Source organism: Centropristis striata, chromosome 18 (assembly GCF_030273125.1).
Source record: "Centropristis striata isolate RG_2023a ecotype Rhode Island chromosome 18, C.striata_1.0, whole genome shotgun sequence".
NCBI classification, from domain to species: domain Eukaryota; kingdom Metazoa; phylum Chordata; class Actinopteri; order Perciformes; family Serranidae; genus Centropristis; species Centropristis striata.
This window is the reverse complement of record NC_081534.1, coordinates 10,858,260-10,883,699: the sequence shown is the minus strand read 5'-3', so window position 1 is coordinate 10,883,699 and position 25,440 is coordinate 10,858,260. Positions and strand designations below refer to the sequence as shown.

Genomic DNA, 25,440 nt, shown 5'->3' with positions numbered 1-25,440 from the left:
GGTGTTAGTTGTCAATATGGCTGTTGTCAGACAGACAAAGCAGAGAGGCAAATAATTCGCCTCTGATTAGAAATCCTTGGAAAGGGGTCGGACAGGGCACTGTAATCATATTGCGTTATTGTTCGGCTGCAGTAAAAGGCACAGCGGGTCTTTGCTCAAGTTATAAAGTTAAATGGTGAAGTGGACGATTTGAACCGAGGTAAGTCATGTGCTTAGCTATCTACAACACTGAAAGTGATGTTATTAATATCAAACGCTAGCCAGCGACCGCGGCTAACGTCAGCTAGTATCAGCGTTGGCATGGCTAGCATGTTATGCTAATCATGCCACAGCCACACTGCCACCGAAATAGCATATGTTAAGTTACCGTCTTCTGTGATGCATATGGACTGTTGTTAGTATAAATTCAGCGGCAGGGATACTGGAAATGAGTCTGGGTTAAAGGGTTGCAAGCTGGCTAATTGAACGTTATATTGGGCATTGTCCGCCTGCCACAGAAACATTTGCTAACGTTAGCTTTTGGGCAAAGGGCGTGAAAGCTGCTGGCATCACCAGTGGCTGCCTGCAGCGCTGAGACGAGCGACAGATTTGTGCTTTCACTGCAGGGCCCATAGTCAGCAAAACAAAAACACATGGACGAAAAAGAGATGGCACAAACTATGGTCAATGTTGGAACAATTTAGAAAAATACACTGCCAAAGAAACGAGTTTGGTTTACAGTGAGAATATGTGGTGCATAATGCATGCAAACAGTATTTAGGTAGGTAAGCTTTGTTTTGCATTATGCAAAACAAAACGTGATTTATCGACTTGTCGTTATCTTTGTAAATATTTTTGAGAAATGTCTTTATCTGAGCTTTGAAGAGTTATTGGAGTCGTTGGGACTGTTATGTGATTATGTGTAAAAAAGGAAGTTTGTCAAAGACAGCCCCTTTCAGTTGCTCTTATAATGCTCTGAAAATAAATAGTAGAGGTAGGATCGGTCATAAACTCTTTTCTGTCACAGTCTGGGTTGCACACCTGTCCAGTCTGTTCTGTGATCAACAGTAAACCTGTGTAGGGCGTTAATTTATATTAGGCTGAATCTCTGTTCCGCTGCAAGCCCATTGTATTCCCACTGGTTAATCTAACTTGGGCTAGACTGAATAGTTACATTTATAAATTCTTAACCAGGATGGCTAAACACAATGTGCCTCTGTAAAAGAACACAAAAACTAGTTAGTGCTATAATGTTAAAGTAACAGTTTAACAGCTCACCCCCTGGTATGTGACTGGCTTTGCAGTGTAACTGTATTTACCAATGATTTACAGCTTTAGAACCATTCCTTATACATTTTTAATGATAACTCAAGGAACTAGTTAATGTTCTCCAGAACTACTAAGCTACCCTGTGGTACCAAAGTAATGTATTTCAGTGCCTACTCAAAGTGACCCTTTTCCCTGTTATTTGTGTGAAATGTTAATAATTGTTCCTTTCCATCTAAACCTTAGTGTAACAGACATTTTAAAGGCTTATATTCACAAGTCTTATTAGTTTTCTCATGGTAACTTCAAAACACTGCAGACACTTTCGAGCCATTTAGTTTTTTCCTTTGTCCTCTGCACAGCTTAGACTTACACAGATGTAGAAAAGTGCCAGTGACCCCTTTTAAACCATTTATCATAGGTCGGGCTGGCGCAGAAGATGGAAAATCTGCCGCAGTCCGATTCCAGTTGCATTGATTTTGAGCACAGCAAATTGCTTATGAAAAACATACAGCGTGGGTGGTGTGCAGAGCCGGGATATATTGTAGCTCTTAAAGAATGGCAGTCAGAATGTTAAGATAGCATCAGCTGTCAAGGTGACTCTGGCACTCTGCGTGTGTTGCCTGCTGGTTCCCAAAAATAGCTGATTTTTATGCCCTGCCCCTCCCTCCCTTTTTCTTTCACACTCTATCTCTCGCTCTTGTCTTCCTTTTCTTATTTGCTGCCTCTTTATTTTCTTCTTGCAGTTTTTTTCTCCTTTCCCACCCCTCTCTTTCTACTTTATCCCCCTAACTCTCCTCCACTACCTTTCTCTGCCTCACTCCTCCTTCCCATCTTTCTCATTTTTATCCCCATCTGCAACTGCGTTCCTTTTCACTCTTTCCTACTTAATCCTCTCATTGCCTCCACCATCCCTTCATCTGTCTCATTTTCTCCCTGACTTTCAGCCTCGCGCCTCCATCTCTCTTTCTCTTCTTATTTCCCTCCCTAGATCTTGACCATCCACTTACTTGCTTTCCTTAACTTCCCCCTGCATTTCCTGTTCCCTTTCCCCTCCTCTTATTTCTCCTCTGTCTCACAACCTGTCTGTCTTGTCTCTCATCCAGCAGCAGGATGTCTGAGTTCAGCGAGGAGCCGCGCTTCACTATTGAGCAGATAGATCTGCTGCAGCGGCTGCGTCGCACCGGCATGAACAAGCAGGAGATCCTGCACGCGCTTGACACTCTGGACCGGCTGGACCGGGAGCATGGCGACAAGTTTGGCCGCCGCACCTCTTCCTCCTCCTCCTCCTCTTCCTGCTATGGAGTAGGCGGGGCCAACAACTGCACCAACAATTCTGCCTCTAATACTACTACATCTTTCAACAATAACAACACTGCCTCGGCAACCACCACCTCTTCCGTGACGTGCAACGGCAACAACAACAACAGCGGCGAGGGCAGCACCGGCGATCACTCCGCGACCACCGCCTCTTCCACGACCTCCAAAATCTCCACTGCCACGCAGACGCAGTTCAATAGCGGAGGGGGACTCTCGCCGTCTCCGAGTAACAGCTATGACACCTCTCCACCTCCAGGCCCGCCGCCGCCTTCTGCAATCTTGCCCTCACCTGTCTCACTGGTGGCTCTATCACAGAACGGCCGGGATAGCCTCGCCGCCACACCTAACGGGAAGCTGTCTCCTCCCAGATACCCAGTGAACAGTGCGGCCGCGGCACGAGCGTTTGGGTTTGAAGCTACAGAAGAAGACCTGGACATTGACGATAAGGTGGAGGAGCTGATGAGGTCAGTAGTAACAGTAAAGGTGTAGTGAGCTCTAAAACTTTGTTCGGGAAACTTTCCACTCATGGCTTTTTGTCCAACTTTGAAGGGACGGATATTAAGTTGTATGAAATACTTGCCAGTAGTGCAGGGTTAGCAAAACTCAGGCGTCGGAGTTCTGGCTGGTTCCAATCGTAGAATAGATAGTTCCCTCAAGCTGGCAGGGTCACTAAACCACAAGGTTGAACTCCACAGAACTACGTGTACACAAAAAGGTCACCCATTCCACACAAAACAATGGTCATCATGAATATCAGAAACCAACTTGACTTGCCAATTTTTTCAGTAAATACTAATATAATAATATTACTACGCTAACCAGTGTAAAGGCCGGCTGCAGCCAGTAAATACAATGAAAGAAATATTTACAGCTTACAGCAAGTAAGCTAATGGCTTTGCAACCACTACACAATTGGCAAGTATTTCATACAAGTTAATGTTCAAAATCCCGAACTATCCCTTTAACTTTGTGCTTGTAGAGCTGAACAGCATATTAACAGTGGTGATATTAGACTAGATATCCTGTGAGGTTGTGAGATCTTATCAAAGCAACAGAGCTAAAATGTGTTGTTTTTTGCCGAAAGGCTACATTCACTCAAGTGTGAGACTAGAATACTGCTCTTGCTGTATGAAATGAAAAGCGAATGAATGAATGAAAAAGTGTACATCATATCCACAGTCATAATGATCCTTTCACAAAATGTTGTTGTGTATAAAGCACACAAAAAGCACTAAGGATGCTTCTAAAAGCAACCTTGAAGGCTATTATCCATCTCTTCTCACTGATGCATTTTCATTTTGATCGGCTTGTGTTACAGTCGCCTCTGGGTTGAAGGCGGGGGTACGTCTTTATTGGCTGTAATATCTGTAATGTTGAGGAAAGGACACACAGTTTTTGTCAGGGATAATTAAATGGCACCAACTGGAAACTCCACTGAAGCTCCATTGTGTGCAGCTGCTGTTGGAATGCATACATGTTGAGGTTCAGAGTTAATTTTTGACCTTGGACGTGAACATTGAAAAAACTATCTCAGCAGAAAGTTGATTTTAGCTCTGGAGCTTTTGATAATATCACATGATCGTCATCAGCATATGGAGTTTGGGCATTTGTCATGGATTTTTTTGTTATGGAAAAGTGTAAAAGTGATTTGATTGCAAAACAGGCCTCGGTGCTGTACTTTTTTCTACAAAAGTATCAAAACTTCCAATCCATGTAGAAATGTACACAACCTGTAATCAGTGACTGTGCCTTTAAATGAGCTATCAGGAATACTGTAAGGTTTTAACGTCACAACTTTAATAGATATAGGTAGAAAGTGCTTCTGTCAGTCATTCCCTGGCTGCAATGATGGTGCTGAGAGTGCAGAAAACAGTGACCAAAGGGTGCGTTTCCACAAATCGTCACGTAATTGCTTTGCGACGATTACGCGACCATCGAAAACCATACGTCACCTCCAGAGTCTCGTTAATCCCCTGGGGGCTTTTTTTTAATGGAGACACGCCGAGTGCGGCCATTTGAGAGGGCGTGGCCTGAGACTTTCCCAGCGGCGACTTTTTACCCTAATGGAAACGTGCCTAATAAGAGCAGACTTGGCTTTTCTGGAAGAGGTTAAAGAGATGTGCAAAGAGCCTTTTCAGAGAGAGGGTGAATACAGGCAGACAGGCAGTATGATTAAAAAATATGTGGCTTTCAAAAAACCAAAGCATAGAACATGTTCTAGTAGAAACCCAAAATGCAAGTTATGAACTTGAGAATAAACATGATATTATGTATCCTTTAAAATGTCTTTTTTTTCTCTTGTTCGTTGAAAGTGTATTCCTGACCTTGAAGACAGAACTTGAGAAAACATTTCTCACTCTCAAGTCCATTTAGTAGCTTTGGCTTTTGATTAAAAATGTTTTATAAGACAGTTTTTTACACTTTTTTAACACATAGCTAGTCCGTGGTTGGCTGCTGAGGTAGTGTGAGTTAATTTGTCTGTTTGAAAATAGTTCTGCCATCTCAGTGCTTTTTTGTTCCATTGTTTTTCATTATTGGGAATTAATTTGTGCTGAAAAGCTTTTTATCCAATCTGTAATTATGCAAAGTCATATAATGAAATGAACTGATCATTGGGGCATTCCATACCATCATTATTTATTTGGTTGCACTGGTGCCACTAATACAAAGGCAGCTGGAAAATGGGGAAGACTTCTTGTCACTTCTGTTACCTTTAAGATTCAATTGTGCCTTTTCTTTAGTGTTGCAGTGGTTAAACTGTAGATAAAAACCTTGGAGAAGTGTTGCACTTGCACTTGTGTTGCTCGAAGACAAAACACAGTTCAAGCTTATCAAATTCTTTTGGGATGTATACATTTTTGGGGAGGTGGAGCTACAGTGAGAGCTTCTACGCAATGACTGAGCTGGTACTTGACACTTGGGGTACAAAATATTTGACCAAATTTTCTCAATGAATGGACCTAGTGTTTAGTTGTTTGCAGATTGCTTCTCCATTTTAACTAATTGAAAAATTAACTCTACTTGTCGCAGAAGCAGTATGGTGCATTTACTGCAATTTGTTGTGAGTTATTAGTGTAAAAAAAATGCAGATAATAAGCAAGATAAATGAAAACTAATATTGCACTGTTGAAAACATAAAAAAAGGAACAGACAAGGGGAAGTGTTGGCACAGACTGTTTCTTTCCAAGAGAGCTGGCTACTCTTCCATTTTTTTGTAAGTACAGCAGGACCACATGACATATGCGATTAGTACATTTGCCTTGTACGGCATGCACTACATAAAGATGGACATCCTGTGATGCTGTATCAAAATAACAGAGACAGACATAAAGGCGTTCTTGTTGAGATTATGTGTAATTATGTTATTGCATATAAAGGAAATAATTCAGTGGCAAATGCTGGAAAAGCCTTCAGGGTTTGAATTTTATAAAGAGGAAATGAGAGAAGCCTGTATAATCGTGCACCTCTGAAAACATGAAATCACATACAACAACATCAAATAGCATTGGGTCTGAAATCACTGGCTTAATATTTACTTAAAGGTATGTATGCAGATGTAGCAAACACGATCCGATGACAAGTGCTTTCAGTGTCATTGAGTCAGGAGGAGGAGGGGCCAAGTTTGAATGTTGTGTTTACAAACAGAAAAAAGAGGGTTCAGTGATTAATCTTATTTTTCACTTTGAATGACACACAACATTTATGAAAATAAGATAATTGAGAATGCGGCCCAATTCTAAATTGCAATGATCCTCTCGTTTTTCTCTTGTTTTATAAATGGAGCGACCTCTTCCTTAACAGCGGTGCACTTTCTTGTGTTTCTGCTGGATTACGGACTGGAAAATGTTAAGTATATTTGTTGTTGATTATTTAAAAAGTATTTATATAATGCATACATATTTATATATTTTTTTATTATTTATCTCAGGTTTTACATGTAGTATACATTTTTCAGTTGAATTATATTTCAACTTCAAGAAAAAAAATGGTAAAAAGGGCCTTTCAACAGTTCAATTAATGCCCTCTGTTTCCAAAATCAATAAATAATTGTGTTCAATGATCATGATCTCAGTATTGACCAAAAATAATTGTGATTATGATTTTGCCATAATCGAGTAGCCTTAGCTCCAAATTAAAAAAAAACAATTCTTTCTACTTTATTTTCAGAAAAATTGTGGTTGTGATTTATAGATTCATTCCGCCTGGATATTTGAACAAATTGAGTTGCCATCTAAGTAAAACGGCTGTGCTCTTTTCATCACAAGTTCTTTACCCGGGTGGTTCAGAGGATTCAAAAACTAAACCCTTATACAGCCATTACTGTGACAGTTTCAGTGTTCGTAATCTATCACAGTCCACATGTTAGCCACCTCCTCTCTTCTTCTAAGCACTTCACACATGAGCCTCCCAGCTGCCCTGTATGAAGAGTCAGAATAAGAATAGACATTCAGACCTCAGGCTCTGTCCTCAGCGCTGCACTAGCTGTCCCGTTGCTCATTCACACTGCCTCTGCATTAAATTACATGTCCTGTTTAGACAGCCCAAGAAGTTAAGTAGCGTTCAAAAGCCCTCGTCCTCTCCGCCTGTAGGACTCTCCAGCGTCTCGCTCGGCAGGGCTGCAGGGGCGTGACACGCAGTTACAGCTCGTCAACAATCCCACGGTGCCCTTCTGATTTTTCTCTCTTTTAAGTGCACATTTCCGTCTCTGTAGGGGTTCGGCCTTTGAGTTGGCACCCAGCAACACCCCCCTCCCTCGCCCGCCTCCTCCCTTCTCCACTTCCCACTCTTCCTCAGTCTTGTACAGCAGCTTGTGCTACATTGATTCGCTGGTGTCGATACAAGCAGCGTTTTTGAGCTCTAATTTTAGCTGCGCCGCAAGAGGCTGGTGTGGAGGATATTGATGCTGGATGTCAAGAGTCGTGACGCATTTTCATTTCAGAAATATGCTAACAGAGCACTCAGGACTTTGATGCGTTCTCCATTTTGACTGTCTGAATCTGGGACTGGTTCAAAGGATGCTGTGGTTTTATGGTCTGAGCACCAGTGCTGATAAAGTTAGGTGGGGGCCGGAGCCCAATGGAAATACCTTTAAGTAAAAGAGGAAAAAAAGTATGCACAATCAGTATGGATAAATGCACCAACCAGTTTACACATTTGACAGGTGTTCACAATCTGTACCAGCAGAGGAATTAAGCCAAGACAGTCATAAGCTTGTGGGTGTGTGGGTGTCTATGCATGTGTATGTTATTGTGTATGTATAAGGGAGGGGATTGGGCTCAAAGCCAGAAAGCAGGGTGGGTACACAGTGTGACTGCACATGTTCACTCACCACTCTCCATTCCTGCAAGTCTGTGCATGTTTTATTTTCCCCCGCTGAGGACTAAGATAGCGGAAACACGTCCGCCAAATACATTTTGAAAATATAGATTACTCGATTGTGGCTCGCTTCATTTAAATTCATAGTCCTTGCCTTTGTGTTCCACTGAAATGAAACGTTGATTATGTCGGAGCCATAAAAGAAAAGAAACAATACAGCTACAGTGCTGTCAAAATGCACCTTGGAGCGTTGGTTTTGTAGTTTTTCTATGAAAAGGTTCGATATAAAAACAGGTTTGATTATCTGACATTTTAATCTGCACAATAAAAAATGCTTTGAGGCTGATGTGAAGGGGCACAGCATTAATGTTTAAAGCGTACAACATGTAAGCTTTTGTCGTTGATGCTGGGTGAATGATGATACGGCAGCTTGCACCACAACTGAACGTGTAAATCCATGTAAATAGTGAAAAAATAAAAGCTGAAATCGTGTCCCTACAGAAGTCATGCCGGGGATTTTATCTGCACTACATATCTTTTTGATATGTCTGCCAATTAGGTTTTTAAATTTATTTTAAAAAGTGTGGTACTTTGAAATGCTGTTTGATGTTTCCCTCTGTAAAATAGCAGCTTGGTGCTTCAGATTTTGCTGCTGACGGTGTGTTAAGTGGTATTGCTGTGTTCTGACTTGTGCCGTGTGTGTCTGCAGGAGGGACAGCAGCCTGGTGAAAGAGGAGATCAAAGCGTTCCTGGGGAACAGGAGGATCTCTCAGGCAGTGGTGGCACAAGTTACCGGTTAGTAGCAGAATTGACTGACAATCTGACGTTGTTCATTTCAAGTGTTTTCTGTTACAAATAAATATATTCTATCCATCACGCACATATATGTGTTGTTAAAAAAATGTATCCCCAGTTGAAATTTATTTTTCACATGTAAAAAGGTGGGTATTTTATATTTATTGATAGTGTTGTTTGAGTATTCAAATCAAAACATTCACATTTTGTAGAGCTGATATCTAGCTATTTTCCATGGTTTTCTTGATAATAACCAAAATCATTATCAAGAAAACCGTGGAAAATGTCTAGATATCAGCTCTTAAATTAAACTCTTATGAGTTATTTTTATTATCATTATATTTGTCCAAACAAATGTACCCTTGGCTGTGCTAGGCATTAAATTGAACAATAAATTGAAGAAAGCAAGGGTGGTTTAATAATTTTTCCATGACTGTATATATATCCATAGCCAGGCCCAACTGCGATCAGCACGGTCCTAGTTTGGAGTAACCGTACTGAAGCTAAACAATGTACTGCTGTGGTTTCATGTAAGTTCGCATCTGAGACCGTAAGTCACACAATAAGGAAAACAAACAAAGAAATCAAGGCAGCAGTGGACCAACAACTCCTGGGTTCTTGCAAGGTGGAATTACTGTTTTTTAAACACGAGTCTGGTGTCTCTATGAGAGTGATATGTACTGCTGTGGACAGGGCAGAAACCAACCTTATTTTAGCCACCTAAATAAGAACCACCTTAAAAAAAAAGCAATATCAGTGTACACTTCATTTAGAATATTTAACCGCTTTACCTTGCTCTAAGACAGGGGGCAGCCTTTTTGAAACCAAGAGCTACTTCAAGGGTACGAAGGTCTACTTGTCTGATACAAACTTGTTGTCTTTAAACAGTTTGCAGTGACTATCATCGCTTCTTTCAAGACCACTCTGTCCGAAAAAGCTTTCTTGCTCTTTTTCAAAAAGTTTGCAGCTCTAAATGAGGCTTCAGTTGCTTTTTGTCACTTTTTCACTGGCCTTGTGAAAAAAGACTAACCCTTGCCCAAAGCTGCCTTTAACTCGCTTTAACTTATGCTTTTTCTGCCCGTAGTGCGCTGCCAGGTGGGTAGTTAGCTTGGAAGCTTTTGTGACGGGTACTGAAGTGTCTCTCCACATTGTGCCGGTTTTCTCTCGCCACAGTTGCCCCGCAAATAAGACATACACACTTTTCTTTAACTGTCGTAAAGAAGAACTCTTCCTCCCAATCATTATGAAAATGTTAATTTTTCTTTCGCTGTGCGGGGTAAAAACTGCATCTAGCTCCCCATCGAAGCAGCACTTGCTAGCTCGTCTCAACAAAATAAGACGGAGGTTTGTCTTGCGCACAATATTGAACTTTGACCCCAGACCAGGTCAGGGTTCATATATACAATAAACATTTTTATTTTGAAAATGACAATATTGAATATAACATTTTCAAATCTACATCAAGTGTAATTGATTCAAAACGGGGGTCTGTAGCCGTTCACTTTCTTCAAAACCTCCAGACTGCATTGACAAAATAAATGACTTTATTTACTTTGCAAAATGGAGAGTTGCTGGCCTTGCGTTACCGCTGTATTGTTTAGTTAGTATGTTTGTGTCTAACATTGACTTAGCTTGTGTTATTGTAGCACATTTCATAAGCCCATTGATTTGCTAATTGTGGTAACCTGAGTCACTGTTTTTTATGGAGGGCGTTTTCATGTCAAAATACTGGAAAAGAACACAGATGGGTCAGAGGGAGGCTTCTTATACAGAAAAGTGAAATGTCATCATCTAATATGAATGAATGGAATCACAAGGTATAAAGGTATAGCTATGATGTTTTGAAGGAAGCAAACCTAGGTATCTGCGTTTCCAAATAGTTAGTCAAATGGCTTGGTTGTCTGTCCACTATTAAATGCAGCATGTTTCAAACTAAAATCCGGTCAGCAGCGTTTTAAAAACATCTCAGTTTAAGCAGTTCGGAAACACTGGAGTAGTGAGATGTGGGACACATATTAATACAATAACCTACAACTGTTCATGATCCCAATCACACATCCAGGCAATTTAGAGTCAACAGTTAATCTAACCTGCATGTCTTTTGGACTGGGGGAGGAAGCCAGAGAACCCATGCGAGCATAGGGAGAACATGCAAACCAAAGCCTGCCAACGGGTTCAAATCCTTAACCAGTATAAAGGAGTTAAAGTGACCAGCAGTATTTCTTCTACTGCTTGTGCGAGAGACAAGTGATGGGAGTAGAAATAAATTCCGAGCTAAGGAGAGAGAAAACACTTTGCCCCTCTAGTATTCCCTTCTGTCTCTCTTAAATTCTTCCAAGGGTAGTCTACAAATTGAGCCGGGGCTTGATGCAAATCACTCTGTTGTAATTCGATGTCTGGCTGCTTTCCAGGCATCAGCCAGAGCAGGATCTCCCATTGGCTGCTGCAGCACGGCTCCGACCTGAGTGAGCAGAAGAAGAGGGCCTTCTACCGCTGGTACACGCTGGAGAAAACCACACCAGGTACGTTAGAGTCTTTCAACCCTTGCCCTGCTCACTCCTGATTTTGTGTGTTTTGGTCTTATTATAGGAATTGAATAAACACAATAGGACTGTCTGGCATGGTCATCTAGGCCGTTATATAAACTAGTTTAATCCCTGAATATTTAGCAAAGCTATGTTTGAAAAAAAGGTGAAGAGTTCTAAAGTTGGATGTAAAGATAGTAGAAGAGTTTGCCTCACTAGTTGCAGCAGGAGGTCAGCCCCAAAGAAAGGAAGCACAGTAGGAAACGCTCCGCTGTCAGCAGTTTCTTGATACATTGTTAATGAGATAAGTAGAAGTAGACTGCGTCTTGTGGTTTCTGTGGTGCAGTGAGATGTGATATACAGTATAAGATGCCTCAATTCTGTTAGTATGTTAGTGGAATCTTCCTGAAGTGTGATATGAACGTGAGGCTGAAAATAAGGCTGTAACAGCAGCAGTTTATAGGCAGCCCTGTCCTAAAATTGTGTTGCCATAAAACCAAACTGGATTGTCAATTCGGTTATGATGCCTTTTCTCCTGGATTACGTTTGTTTTTGAAGTATTACAAGTAGTTTTTCTTAATAAAGCTTGTATAACTCTGTATAGGGAGGAGGTCGGGGTAGGTAGATGGGACCAAAAGTTAATGATGACTTCTTTAAATGTATATAAGTTAACTTGGGTAACGGTATGTAAGCAAACAGCGTTTACTTTCTTAAATTACATTTTATTTGTGTACGTTACTGTATTAATGCAACAAATTTTGTATTGTTTTTATACTTATTTTAAACCATGATCTTTTCGTAAACCTAAACAAATCACAATGTGTTTGAAACTGCTGACTCCTTCAGAAAATCAGTCAGTTTCTCTGTTGCTTCTGTTGTCATTCAGAGGCTTGTTTACTAAAATACTCTTCAGTGTGGTGAAGAGGAGAAGCTCTTTCTGTCCGATAGCATCTCAAAAAATTTAATAATGAGTATGCACAGCCGGACTGTGTCCTTCTTGTTTTCTTTTCTTTCTTTTTTTTTATTGTTACAGGATTTTAACTGGCTATTATCAGACACGTGTTTTTGATCACAAGTCAAGTCTATACTAAGTCAAGTCTTAATTTCTCATTTCTGTGACTTAAGTCCAACTCAAGACCAAGTATCAAGTCTTGAGTCTAGGTCTCTAACTTCACATTACTCCTTAGTCCTGTTTTTTCCCAAACTCTTAATGTGCAGAGACCAATTTCAACCTTCATTTTGTTTTGATCAGCTAGTTTTAATGTTAGTTTTGCTTCTGTGGGGAAAGACACACGGTGTGTTTTCTCACACAACCTTAAATCCACACTTCTCTGCAAATGGTTAACAGCAAAAACAACAGGCCTCATGCTGGCTTGGGATCTCACTGTGCATATGCATACGTGTGCGTGCGCTGTATCAACCTATAGCCAGGCAGCAGACATCCCACGCCTCGTCCTCTGCGGCATGTTCCTTGGTGGAGCCCTGCCAACACCGACAGCAGTGGAAACTGCTCAGTGCTATTTATGGGCAGACTGAGCCCGACCCAGCTCAGCCCAGCCCCGCACACACGCCTCCATCACTGCTGCAGAGGAAACTGATGCCCCATTCATGCAGTTCTGATAACCTGGACTGTTGCTGGGCGACCCAGTTAGGCCTTGTTCACAATGTACATGCCATATGAGGTTATGATACTGAAGGTGAGCTTCTGACCCCATAATATATCTGAGCTGTTAAACACAATGTGGCCAGTTTAATGAGTTTTAGTGCAAATTAAATCTTTTGTGTGGTTTTCTTTTCTGCTGTCCTGATTTAAGATGAGGCAGCAAAGTCTTTGTCAGCACTATTCAGTCGAGTTTATAATCAGAATATATTGTGAGATTTGCAAAAGGCTGTGTGCATTCTTGCATATATTTTCATAAAGGGATGGGCTTTCTGGTGTTGTGCACTGTGCTCAGTTCATCTGCCAAAACGGACACTACACACACAATGGACCTTTTTACGAGGACTGCGTACACACAAATCTGTGCTTAAACTGTGCATAGGAACGATTTAAGCACAAATCCAGCATTCATCAATATTTACTTACCTGACTTTGTTCGTACTGTGTGAACAAATTTAGAACCGCCTCAGAACAAGCGTGTGCACAAAGGATGAAGACATGGCTGTCGTAGAAAAAGTTAACATCTTTTAAAAGATGCAAAGCATATTAAAACCACATTTATGAAACGCTACAAGGATAATAAAGGCTTTAATAAACACTTTTTAGAATTGTTTATTTACCAATGCACTGGCCAAATGTATTACATAACTATGAAATGTACTCCTTTTCAATATTATAATTATTGTTATTATTACAATATTCAACTATATAAAGGGTTCCGGTCCTAGATTACAATGGAATATATGACAATGTCCATATTGAAATCTATTGTTTTTTTATATTGACTTGGCTGATAATGATTGACTACTCCCACCAATTTCTGGTGCAGAGAAATTGTTCATATGCAGCCAATGTTAACTGGTTGCAAATTAACAGGCATGCAGGGTTTATAAAAGCTTCCAATTTACAACCAAGCAGGGTTTAAGATGCCATATCTAGCCTTGTTAGAAGATATACCAGCAGCTTCCTTCAGGAGAGATTGCATCTTCAAAGACCGACATGACATTTTTAGAGATGGTGACTAATGATTTATCAGCCAGTTCCAACTGCCAGTCTAATTCACTAACATGGGTGTCACAACAAAATTGACTTCTTTTGTGTGCAATGTAAGAATATTTCTACATACGTATTAGTAAATAAGGCTTGTTTTTATTTTGATACTTTATCTGGCACAGTTACAAATACATCTGCAGACTATGTGCTCCCAAGGCTGACTGTGGCTAGACTCTCCATGACTGATGTTCCATCACCTCTACTCCAGGTGCCACTCTAAACATGCGGCCAGCTCCGTTACCTCTGGAGGAAATGGAGTGGAGGCAAACCCCGCCCCCCATTACCACTGCCCCCGGGACCTTCCGGCTGCGTCGAGGAAGTCGCTTCACTTGGAGAAAAGAGTGCCTGGCTGTGATGGAGAGGTAAGCAGGAGGTAGAAGGAAGTAGATTAAAGATGATAAATGGGAGTTTGTTTCATAACTTCTCCCTTATTTCCACATGGAGTTGAGGAAACATTGCAGCCTGTGCAAGAAAACGTCTGGACAATGAGCCTGTGACTCTGGTCATACACTCTCAATATTAGCTTTGTTGTACCGCATACATAACTCCATGTTGACATTGTCCTTGTGTAGTGAAATTAATTTAATCAGTGTGACTCTTCTGCTATTTATAGCTACTTCAACGACAACCAGTACCCAGATGAGGCCAAACGGGAGGAGATAGCAAACGCCTGCAATGCTGTTATTCAGAAGCCAGGTAAACCACAGCACCAGGAATGTGTGGACCACATTGTAAGAATAATTCAATGTTTTATATGTAATGGATAATAGCTTTTTTCTGTATGTTGTGCAAATACTCTGAATTTTACCATTTAAAACAACCTTAGTAGTCTTTCAGCATTTACAGGAAAACCTTTATACATTTGATGTTGTACATATAAGTGTTACAGAGCTGAAACAACAGCATGATTTAATTATTATGCAGAACATGTATCTGCAACTAAAATCCCCTTGTTCCGTCAACTGATATGTGATTATTTGCTGGTGCTCTTTTGTGACCCAAGCATTGGATCTAATGTTTATTGGACTTGATCTGAATTTACCAGGCCAAACATCTGTGCTGCATCTGTTGTGTGATCAGCCCCTTATGTAATTAAATAAAGTTATGTCCTTTCAACAGATATTTTACCATCATATTGTATGAAAAAATCGTGTTTATAAAAGCACAAATAAAAGTGGAATTCACAGCTTGAGGGAGCAGATGGATTTAAAGACAGAGCCCAAAATTAAATATAAAGATTACAACATACTGGGGGGAAAATAGATAATTCAAACAAGACATCATTATTGTGAATTGTGCATCGAGTGATCAGATTGCCATGTGATTTGTTTCAGGGAAGAAGCTGTCTGATCTGGAGAGGGTTACCTCCCTGAAAGTTTACAACTGGTTCGCCAACCGTCGCAAAGAGATCAAGAGACGAGCCAACATTGGTAATGTGGGTTTGGGGGAGGGACCCTGAATGTACATTGAGACTTTGATTGCGGCACACTGCACATTTGACTACATCCCTTTGTGTTAACATGACTATTCCATATTTAATAACTGCAATTGTAAAACTTTTCTTCTGCATTGAATGGCTTATCATTAATTCATTCCATAACTATAATTAGCTTGATGGTTGTTAATCACTCACCTGATATCTGTAATGACCTCTGGCAAAGCATCCCCATTACTGCTGTGAAAAAAACCCTAGATGCCAATTAGATTTGTATAATAGAAGCTCCATTATTTGCTATCCAATGGACTCAGGAGAGAAGACAATACAAGAATGAAAGACAGAAAATATACATTATCATTTGGGCAAAGAGTGCTAACATACAACCCTCTACAGCAGTGCTTCCTAGCCATTTCTGTCTTTCATCAACACCGACCATCATGTGTTCAGATGTTTTATATAGTTGAACTGTGTTGGTTGGGTGAAGTTTGCATTCATACTCCTACCACTTAGAGTATCAGAATTTGGACGTTTTAAACATTCTGTTTTTTCAGCTTTTTGATTGTTTACCTTCAACCGTTTATCCATTACTTTAAGCTAACTAATTCAACCGTTTATCCATTACTTTAAGCTAACTAATTCAACCGTTTATCCATTACTTTAAGCTAACTAATTCAACCATTTATCCATTACTTTAAGCTAACTAATTCAACCGTTTATCCATTACTTTAAGCTAACTAATTCAACCGTTTATCCATTACTTTAAGCTAACTAATTCAACCGTTTATTCATTACTTTAAGCTAACTAATTCAACCGTTTATCCATTACTTTAAGCTAACTAATTCAACCGTTTATCCATTACTTTAAGCTAACTAATTCAACCGTTTATCCATTACTTTAAGCTAACTAATTCAACCGTTTATCCATTACTTTAAGCTAACTAATTCAACCGTTTATCCATTACTTTAAGCTAACTAATTCAACCATTTATCCGTTACTTTAAGCTAACTAATTCAACCCTTTATCCATTACTTTAAGCTAACTAATTCAACACTTTATCCATTACTTTAAGCTAACTAATTCAACACTTTATCCATTACTTTAACCTAACTAATTCAATCCTTTATCCATTACTTTAACCTAACTAATCCATTTCTTCAAGCTAACTAATGCAACCGTTTATCCATTACTTTAGCTATTCAATTTAAACCATTTATCCATTACGTTTAGCTAACTAATTCAGCCATTTGTCCATCGTTGTTACCTTTAGCTGTCTAATGCAACCCTGTATCTATTAATATAAGCTAACTAATTAATCCGTTTCTCCTTTACATTCAGCCATTTGTCCATTATTTTAAGATAAATATTTCAACCGTTTATCCACTTTTACTTTTAGCTGACTAATGCAATCATGAATTTATTAATGTTAGCTAACTAATTTTTCCCCTTCATGACTTTTAGCTGATTTAATCTGATCGCTTAAAGAAATGCATAAATAGTTCAATAATTTATCCATCACTATTAGCTATTTGAGTAATGTATCCATTGGTATTAGCTATTTTAACCATTTATCATTGCTCTTAGCTATTTCCACCATTTATCCATTACATTTAACAAACAAAGTCAACAATTTATCCATTGCCTTCAGCTATTTCTAAATAAAATCTTAATTTTAATTTTTTCAGATAAATTCATTTAGTCCACAATCTCTCCATATATCCCTGGTTGGGAATTACTCCTCTATAGTATGTAATGAGGGATATTATCAGTGATCCATTGTAAATCTAATAATCCATCCTCTTCCTCCAAGAAGCCACAATCCTGGAGAGTCATGGAATAGACGTCCAGAGCCCAGGGGGACACTCCAACAGCGACGACATCGATGGGAATGACTTCTCAGAGCAGGTAGAGAGTGATTAAGGATCCCAAAAGACACATAAAACCAGATTTATGTTCCAGACAGTACTGTAAACGACTGGTCTAATTGAAAAGAAAGAGGTCACTTCTCTGTGTGTTACAGCCTCGTGTCTTCATTTTGCATTGTGTGTCTGATTAAGATTTTTTCATTCATAGTTTTTCCTTTGTTTTTATGGATCAGCCTCTCACCACCATTTACATCCATCGCCTGGTGGAAGGCTCACTCTGTTCTGTTTAGTTGGAATGAAGACATCAGTTGACTTAACTTATCAGTTCCCCTCTCTGTGGCTAAAATGATGTTAATTAGTGAAACCAGCCTTGGAACCTGTGGCCTCACTGGCCCGTTACTGTTCACAGATTCACACCAAAAGACAAATTGCAGGAACATTTGACCTGCTGTTTTCCTTAAGAAGATCTCTTAATGTAGCCTTCCACAAAATAGAAGGCATATACAGTTGGTTTTTTTTTTCATTTTTGTGAAGAATGTTTCTGAAAACTGTTGCCCAAGGCACATTAATTAACAAAAGCTCACTCTCTTCTCCTTTTTCCTGTTTATAATGGAAACTAAGATGGAGTAATGGAAAGTAGCAACACTCTTTGTTATTGTAGAAACCTACAATTGAATATTGTTTCTGTTTAAGCCCTGTAGCTTGAACTCTTGATTGCACAACAGGCAAACCCTCCTGTCAAGTCTGCTCAAAGTGAAAAGAGCCAGTGAAAGTAGACCATTGCACCTAATGAGTAATGAACACAGCAGTGTTGTCACCTAGTGAACACGAGAAGTGAAAAAAGGCAACTCAGAATATTCTGATTGGTTTCCCTACCTATTTAAATCACTCATTTTATTTCCTCCAGGCATGTGACCTGCCGTATTTTGACAAGAGACCTCTCAGCCGACCTTTTGGCCTTTACCGACTGGAGCCCACCTCACCAACACAGGTACATCCACACACAAGCTTGCCACAACACTCCATATACATTTTTAGGGAGATAAAATCTGGATCACTTTAACCTGAGTTAGTCAGTTTTAGCATCATGCCAGTTTATTCTGATCAGCATTTTAGAACTGATGTTGCTGTATATCTTCCAGCCTTTGGTTGCGCTGCTCTCCAGTGCAGTCTAAAGAGAGACCAATGGAAACTCAAATCAAATCACTCAGAGGTTAAGAGAGGTCTCTTCACCACAATTATACTCTGATTGCATGTCTTTAAGTAGCTGTCAGAATACAGTAATCAGGCAGCATGTCACTTAAGTTGATTTGACGCCATTGCGCACCCATTTTCTGGCTCCTGTGATCTCCGTTTTTAACATCCACAATACCTTGTACCTGCAGCAGAACAGTATTTTATCTTCCTATTTACTGACCATTTGTGCAGGCTTGAATAACATATCTAACGTCACAATATACAGCAGGTCTCATTGCACTGTGAGTGTTCCTTTTCTCTGTGGGGCTGTTGAGAGTTGCAGTAGACTGCAGGCTCAGGCTGACGATCGATTGCATTGATAATAGAGGATGGTTTGAATCAATTGGCGGTACCTATGTAGTTGTCGATGCTTTGGTGATTTTTTTATTTATTTTTTGCAAGATAAACTTTGCTATGGTGATTTTTAAGGGGGACATATACCCCTTTTCAAACAAGGCAGCAGAAGGGCCGGTTCAGAGCTGTTGCCTAATCTCAAACCAGTTCATGTTTCGCCAGGAAAACTGGTTCCAGAGCGGCACCAACTCTGATCAACATACCAACGAAAACATTTATCATTCGTTTTATTTTATTTGTTTAACTGCATTGTGATCGATACCAGGTAGTCTGTGCTAGGTAGTTAGTTTGGCCTAGTGGGCTAACGTCAGCTTACAGCAAAGGCTAACATGAACATCTTATGTTCAGTGGTAATAAGAACATAATTACTGCCAGAGAAATCAAGACAAGCAGCACTAATGTTTTGTACCAGTTGTGTTTGGATGCCAATCTAGGCTCAACAAAGCCAGGAGCAGACAGTGGTAGACACATTTGTAACCGGTAACTGCTGGTTATGCTAGCTGATGACAACTGTCGCTGGCAGATTTTATAAGTTAACGTTGGCTCATGAGGTGGTTGAAAATGCCATATTTTGACTTTATCAGGTTTCCCACTCATCCTTGAAAACGTTGAAATTTAGAGAGTCATTAAAACACCTGGGAATTGATTAAATGAATGGATATACTGGCAATAGTCTGTGTTGTCTTTGAAAATTCTGATTACATTTTAGCCTCACATATGCCTACGTAAACATAGCTGTCTATTTCATTTGAAACTCTGCCAAAGATGCTGTTGGTAGTGTCAGCTGTGCGGTATGACGCTTCAAGGCGGGTTGACCAGACGCAAAGCCGAACGGAGAAACACTCTTCTCATTTTAGCACCATGTCAGTCGGTCTAGCTGTTCACACCAGATACAGCAATCTTTTTGGCATCAATTATTTTTTTTTCCGTAGCCACAAGCTACGCAATTCTCAGAGAAGCCCAGTGGAAATTAGCCAGCCAGCTAGCTGACTAGCTATCTTAGGTTATGCTGTCATTTTGTTTTGTTGGGGCTAAATAGCATCAGTTAAATAGGTAACTAAACCTGGATGAATGGGCCCACTATATGACTGTCTGACACTATGGATACTGAAATGTGTTTTGCTTATATGTGGGTAAATCACTAGATCTTTTTGCTTTCCTGATGAAGTATTCTAATGTCAGCTAACTTATAGCACAAGTTTAAATTCAGCCGTTTCAACAAAGACACAATCGAATCCTGCATGTTATATAAGATTGCATTGAAATTTAATGAGAACTTAAAGATGACAGAAAAGTAAGAAACTTGAGTATTACAATATATTTCAAAGTGCTGCTTTGTTTTACTGGAGACTGGACACAGGTGTAACTTGTGAATGCCCACAAATGCAATACAAAAAAAAACAGACCAGAGCTGCTAACAATGATAGCATCCAGGACCAGCTCCACGAAGAGGGGGAAATATTGGTGGCAACCTTTTGTTTTTGCAAATATAAACACTCATTCTGAATTTGTTTCATTGTGTTTCTCTTTATGTATTACACAGTGTCCCAACGTCTTTGGAATCAGGGTCGTAAATTATGTATAAGGGTTTAATCTATAGTTTTGCCTGCCGCCCAAATACTGCTGCTGTAGCAGAGGAAAATATCTGAGGAGGTTTTAAATATTGATTTCCAAGCTGCACACATTCTGAATTCCCACTTGCAGTTTCATCTCTTGATCATGGTGCTTTGTCCCCTTCCTGCTTCAGGATGACAGCGCAGCGCACAGCGAGCACCAGGACCCCATCTCTCTGGCTGTGGAGATGGCTGCTGTTAACCACACCATCCTGGCCCTGTCCAGAACCGGAGGGGTCCCCAACGACATCAAGACGGAGTCCCTGGAGGACGAATGAACTGCACAGGAAACGGGATGGAGGAAGCGCAAGAGCAAAATGACAGAGTCGAGAGGGGAAAGGGAAGGAGGAGTGAAACGGGGAGCTGTTTAAAAAAAAAAAAAGAGACCAAAATAATGCTACTTAGTAAACCTTGTGAATCTGTCCCTCAGCCAGCCCCCCTGCCAGCTGTTCCTTCTCTCCCAACTTCCCTCCTCCCACAGAGCCCATGTAAACAGTAATTACCCACCACCCCCACCTCTACCCCGACCAACATATTGACACAGCTGGCCAAAATGGGTCACTAAACGTCCTCTGCATCTGTATGAAAATGTTCCACGGAAAGAAGAAAAAGGGGGTAATCCAGGCCTATAACCCCCAAATCGGTGGCTCTCGTCTGGGATTCGTGCCTCGCAGGAACTCGAATACACATCCCTCCTCACAGGATACCTCTTCTCTTCCCTCTCCTCCTCCTTGTCCCCTCTCTCCTTTCCTCTCCAGCCTGGTTGTCTGAGCCGATCCTCAGTCTATCTCACCTCAGCGTCAACCTCAGAAAAATAATGTGTACTGTATATATAATATATATATGGTTCTTATGGTTCTCAGTCACACTCTACCTACCTACATACTCCTCAAACATCACCCTCTTCATCGTGCAATTCATCGGAAGAGCAGCCTCCAGCCATCGTCTGGGGAAAGACGGATGGCCAGAGTTTCGTCGTCTCCCTCTGCGGCACCGAGGCGGTCAGAAAGAATAATATGGGCAGACAGTACTGTCCAGTCACTGTCTTATATTCTCTATAGTTCTCATTCCTCAGCGGAGTGGCTGTTTGCTTTCTACTGTAGAGCTGCTGTTGGATGTAGCCTTAATTTCACACACTCCTACACCTTTACTTTTTGCAATATACAGCAGGTTTTGAAGATTTTCTTCCGACAACAAGAAACTTTTTAGTATGCATAAAAAAGAAAGCCAAAATGAACGTTAAGGTTAATGTCCAACAGCAGCAGCTGCATGTAGCTCAAATGGCTACTGGATATACAATCATTTTGCCTTGGTATTTAGCTTCCCAGTGACACTATTGTTAAGTACTTGAGGCTATGAGAATCAATTTAGGGTCAATGTGATAATCAAGCAAACTTAAGCTATCTAATAAGGGGAATTGTGCTTTTTCAAATGTCATCAATGCCAAAGGAAAAGATGCTCGGAGCAAAAAACTTGAGAGGCAAAGACTGATCTGAAGATGGTGTTCATCCAAAGCGATCTCTACTAACTCCTTTGGCGTTTGTGGTGCTCGGCGAAGCCTCTTGAGCCAGTATGCGATCGTACGTGGGCTCGACACTTCAGCGAGCCTGTGTGGGTAAAGATAGGTATAGCAACCAGACATATAATGATAAAATACCCTTAAGCTATTTACTACTTGTTCTGTGACGCTGCCTCTTTATAATAGCCTAAAGAATGTGCTTTCACAAGATTTTTTTTAAATATCAGTGGTATCAGATTAGACTAAATCCACACTGGAAATGGTTTAGAATATCAGAACTTTGATTTTTGTTTTTATTTCATCTATATAGCCTCAAAGGTAAAAGCACCACTTTGAAGGGAATCAAAGACACTTAAAGTGGTGGTATTGGAAATAACTTTCCACTTTTTTTTGCCCTGGGTGGAGCTTTTCCAAAACCATCCTTGACTGGAGATCATAGTACTGTTTTCCTGATAGGTGTAGGTTTCTGGGGACTCACTAAAAGACCTACTAGCTTGTGTCTTTAAAGTTGGCCGCATGGTATGTGTCCACAGGGTGTTTTTGGACGCTTCCAGCATTGGACACTTGATGAGCGTACCACTAGTCAGGGTCGATAAGATGATTGACAGATGCTCTCCTTCCCTGAAACAGGAAACCAACACACAGTCGTACTTTTCCCTCTAGTGAGTTGCTATGGGTGTGGCTTGGGAGAAGCCCAAGATCCGCCCAACTTGACCGGTTATCAGCTCAGGTAGCGGCTCAGAAAGTACCTGCCTGAAAGAAATCCTTGGGTAGGTACTTTTCTGAGCGGCAATTCTGCGCATGCATGATTAATTTGCAGACTGGTGCAAACTGGACACTGTGGGGTTAACCGCTCCTGCTCTGCTGACTGCAGCTGGGAGAGACTGCTGTGGGAGGACTGGGCCGCTTGTGAGTGCTTTGGGATATCACCTGCTCCTCAGTAATAAGAGCAACGAGTCTCCAAAAGTCTCCAATAACACCAGAAAAAGTCGCTAGTCGCTTCTTTGAAAAAGAGTCACTAGAGGGGTCTGAATAGTCGTGAAATATAGCAACACTGCTTGCCACATCGGTCTGTTATCACATTCGGACCCCATTGGGCAGCCTCCACAAAAGTACTTGTATGGGAACAAAGGCCAAGGGGGACTAACTAGTAGGTGGAGCCAAAACACTCGGCTGCTTTCCAAAAAAGTACTCAAAGTACTCAGTGGAACCACGCCTAATGTTCCATTGGGCATTGGAGAGAAAGTAATTTAATTGCTCTTCCGTGACTACTGACCAAAAAGTAAAACATAGTACAACAGTTGGAGTTTCCTGTTGCGACACCCTGTGGACACAAACCATTAGGGTGAAAAAATGAGAATAATAGTTTGAGTTTATTTAGTGAGGGTGGGGGCTAGGCTTTTTCACTTTTTTGCCAAGAGTTTCATGAGAAAATCCCGTCAATGATGACCGCCATGTGTCATTTGTTGCTTGAGTCAGTTAGCTTAGCTTAGCATGAAGGCTAAATACACAGCCTTTCTCTGTCCTCTAAAGCTCATTAATTAATTTGTGCTTCGTCTTATTAAAGCCATACTAAAAATTAAGTTTAAAAAAAGTTTTGGTTGCTCAAACTATTTTGTGACCAATCACAGTGACTTCCTGTGCCCTTTTTATACTTTTACAGGAGATATAACATGTTAGTTAGTGAGCTTCTAAGGTGCTAGTAGAAAGGTATTTTCACGAGCTGCTTTCAGTCTCTATGTGAAGCTGAGCTGACTGTCTCCTCCCTGTAGCTTCATATTTAGCATATAGATTCATATCAATCTTTTCATCAAACTCTGGGCAAGAAAGCAAATAAGCTTATTTGTGGAAATGTCAAACTATTGCTTTAAGGGTACTTTTAGTGATGGTTTTGGAGAACTGGGAAAGTATTCTACAAAGCAGGATTAAACAAAGCAGTAAGCCAGGAACTTTTTAAATAGTCAAATAATGTAACAATAATGTTTCAAAAAATGTGTCTCCTGCTTGTAGAATAGCTCCCAGCCCCGGGCTCTAGTCTAGTAAAGCTCTATTTAAATCTTATCGCTTCTGTGCGTACGAAGCCGAGAATACAGTGACTCAGTACTGGGAACTGTTTCAAAAAGAAAGGGTTGAAAGATAAAAACAATATGTATTTATACTCATTTTTTATGGTAATGTACAAAAAAAAAGAACGACATGTTTTAAAATGAAACTTGCTTTTATTGTTAAATTAATCATGCTTTTTAATTTCTCCTGACTTATTTTTCATTATCATTTAAATTGTTTTTTTCTTTTTTTTCATCCCTTATTCGACTGAACAACAGTCTCCCCCTGTTTGTGTCTGAGGTAGTAAGCTATTTTGTGAAAGATGAAAAATGATGCACCTTATTTAAAATAAGAAGCTTAAAATGAAGCCTTCCCTCCCCTGAGCTCTCTTTTGAAATGACAAAACGTCCGATATATTATTCTGGGGCTGGTGTGAGAAACATTTCAGTACAGCTGCTTTACACACCATATATCATGAAATCAAAGCCCCAGTATGTGCTGTTCTTTCCTTAAAATAACGCCACACCAAACTCTATAGAGAAATGTACTTTTTTAACATTGACCCTCCTCTTGCAAAGAGCATAAAATATTGCTTAGAAAAAATGTTTCATATATAATGACAACTGCAATTACAGTGTTTATTACTAGATACTCAATTTAGGTTTTTAAACTTGTTTTGTTGTCTATCAAAGTTATTAAACTGCAATAATATAGTTTTTGAAATATGCATATTCCATATCTGGATGTGTAGAACTCATTGTATGTTTACTGACCATGAGGTGAACTGCTCCTTTAAGGCCTCAGATCTAAAGAAGAGCAAGCATAGAATTTACTCACTTTTCCCTTGGAAAGCACAAAGTGTATGTTCATAAACACTGTTTAAAATTGACAGGCAAACTTTTCTTCCTATTTTAAGGGATTTTTTCTAGCGAGTTTGGTGTGGCGTTCTCTCACCATACAAAGAATGTTTGTTAGATATGGAAGGAAAAGACTACAAAGAGTGCATTTAGAGATTATCTCACTGTAAAACACTATTAAATGAATTGCCTTAGTGTGTGAGAGATGCCACGGCCCAATTAGCAAGTACAAGTTTTAATCCAGCAGTATTTTATACGAGCGTTCAAGCTTGACACAAATGTTTATGGGATGGAAGAAAGAACCCTCAGGTGCTCAAGAAGATTCTGTGCTTTTCCAAGAGAAAACTGGAAACAGATTCCTCTTTCTAACATACTGAAATCTGAAACAGGCTTTCTCCACCCGCTGTCGCGTGTACTCCAGTGGTAGTGCTTACTCTGAAGGGGTGTCCTCTCGTGGTGTGTCAGGGTCAACATGTCTACATGTCCTTCTGTGTCCCCAGTGAAAACACCATCCACTTCATCCCAGTATAGTTTTGAAAAAGAGGACTGAATGCTGTTGTATCAATCTCAAATCTAGTTATGTTCAAAATTACTGTATTG

The 25,440-nt window shown here is 40.2% G+C and overlaps 1 protein-coding gene across 3 annotated transcripts; it reads left to right on the top strand.

The window, feature by feature from the left end:
• Positions 1–25,440, top strand: hmbox1b (homeobox containing 1 b). Of its 3 annotated transcripts, none has more exons than XM_059356145.1 (10): positions 1–199; positions 2,355–3,029; positions 8,591–8,676; positions 11,088–11,198; positions 14,123–14,276; positions 14,528–14,610; positions 15,249–15,344; positions 17,161–17,255; positions 18,123–18,206; positions 20,553–25,440. In XM_059356145.1, exons 2-10 carry the CDS (start codon positions 2,359–2,361, stop codon positions 20,694–20,696), a joined length of 1,524 nt encoding a protein of 507 aa, XP_059212128.1. In that variant the 5' UTR covers positions 1–199; positions 2,355–2,358; the 3' UTR covers positions 20,697–25,440. The 3 variants fall into 3 exon arrangements, with proteins under 3 accessions (XP_059212128.1, XP_059212129.1, XP_059212127.1); XM_059356146.1 differs by having other exon boundaries at positions 2,352–3,029; positions 17,164–17,255; XM_059356144.1 differs by having other exon boundaries at positions 2,352–3,029.